The sequence below is a fragment of the Rhineura floridana genome, chromosome 2 (genome assembly GCF_030035675.1).
Source record: "Rhineura floridana isolate rRhiFlo1 chromosome 2, rRhiFlo1.hap2, whole genome shotgun sequence".
NCBI classification, from domain to species: Eukaryota; Metazoa; Chordata; class Lepidosauria; order Squamata; family Rhineuridae; genus Rhineura; species Rhineura floridana.
In genome coordinates this window covers 99,876,649-99,878,431 of record NC_084481.1, presented here as the reverse complement: position 1 = coordinate 99,878,431, position 1,783 = coordinate 99,876,649, and the positions used below count along the sequence as shown (strand labels likewise).

The 1,783-nt window shown below is 46.5% G+C and overlaps 1 protein-coding gene across 1 annotated transcript; it reads right to left on the bottom strand.

The window, feature by feature from the left end:
- Positions 1–446: 446 nt before the first annotated feature.
- Positions 447–1,385, bottom strand: LOC133378250 (olfactory receptor 9G4-like). Its single transcript, XM_061613049.1, has one exon. The coding sequence runs from the start codon at positions 1,383–1,385 to the stop codon at positions 447–449; it is 939 nt and encodes a 312-aa protein (XP_061469033.1).
- Between the last annotated feature and the right edge of the window lie 398 nt (positions 1,386–1,783).

Below are 1,783 nucleotides of genomic sequence, written 5' to 3'. Positions count from 1 at the left end.
TTCCAGGCTAAAATATCCCACTCTTTCAATAGTTCCCCACAGGATGTAGTTTTCCAGACTCCTCACCATGCTGTTAGTCCTTCTGTGGACACATCGACTTTTGTCAAAGTCCTTCTTAAAATGTGGTACCAAGAACTAAACACAACCATCTACTATGGCACTTGACCATAGTGAACTCTACGTTTCTCTTACTACAGGATAAGATTACAAACATATTTTATTGACTGTGGCAAGTAGCAGCTTCAGGAGCACTTTTTTTTTTAGGGTTGTTAGGTTTATTTAAAAAAACAGCAAGAGGGAAAGGGTTTATCCGTTCCCTACAATGATGCTTTCCCCATCCAGATTCCCTGTTCAGCTGCTAATTATAAAAGTTTACAGACAGTGGAAGGCATTCATGCAGCTCTGATATCACATCCAGTTTGGCTCAGAGTCCCATTCATTGCCATTCATTTGGGTGCCATGAATCTCCCCAGGACTTTCTTGAAGGCTGCCTTGACATCTTTGTTGCGCAAGCTGTAAATCAAGGGGTTGACCAAAGGGTTGACCACTGTGTAGAAAAGTGCATTTGCCTTGTCCCAGTTTGGAGTGTGCTGGGAGCTGGATTGGGAATACATGAAGAGGGCAGACCCCAAAAAGAAGAAGACTGAGACGAGGTGGGCAGAGCAAGTGGAGAAGGCCTTGCGTCGCCCTGCAGCTGAGCGGATGCGTATGATGGCTGCCACGATGCCTGTGTAGAAGCCCAGGATGAGAATAGTGGTTGCCAGCACGTTGCAACCAATGGCTGTGACCAGGATGAGTTCAGAGACCCGAGTATCACCACAGGCCATCTTCAGAAGTGGGGGCACATCACAAAAGTAGTGGTTGATAATGTTCCTGCAGAAGCGTAGGCAGAAAGTGTTGCCTGTATGCACAACGGCACTAGCAAAGCCAGCCACATAAGACCCAATGACTAGTTGGATGCAGAGTTTCCTGGACATGGCAGTGGTGTAGAGGAGTGGGTTGCAGATGGCCATGTAGCGGTTATAGGCCATTGCAGCTAGCAGGAAGCATTCACTGTGGCCAAAGGCAGCTGAGAAGAAGAACTGAGCTGCACAGCCTGCAAGGGAGATGGCCTTGCTCTTGGACACACAGTCAGACAGGATCCGGGGAGTGTAGACTGAGGAGTACCAGACATCCAGGAAGGAAAGGCTGCCCACAAAGAAATACATGGGTGTGTGCAAGCGGGAATCTAGGTAGATCAGTGTCATGAGACCCAGGTTTCCAGTCAGGGTTAGGGTGTACGAGACCAGAAAAAGCACAAAGAGGATGATCCGCAAGAGCGGATCTGTTGTGAAACCCACCAAGACAAAGCTGGTAAGTAGTGTGCGGTTTCCATCTGTTTCCATTATCACTAGAGGTATCACCTGTCGGTACAGGGAAGAGGAATGGAAATGTTCGCTTTCACCTCAATGGTATATATACAGTACATCTGAAAATGCCTATTTGGCATTATTTTGCAACAAAACTGCTCTGATTTTTGTTTTTGAAATGGCCTGTAAATATTCAAGGTGCACTGCTTTTACATTAAGGTTTCATGTAAAGATGTGCATCTCGCCATACCATCACCACATAACGTGCACCCAATATGTTTGACCAGTGCTGTCTGAAGGATTCCTGCTTCCCCGAAAAGACTGCCTGTTCTCCTTAATGCTCTATATGCTTGCAACTGCCTCTCTTACTTTATTCAGATTCCTCCTGAAATCCCACCTTGTCCATGAAGCCTTTGGCAGAACCTCCTAGTTTA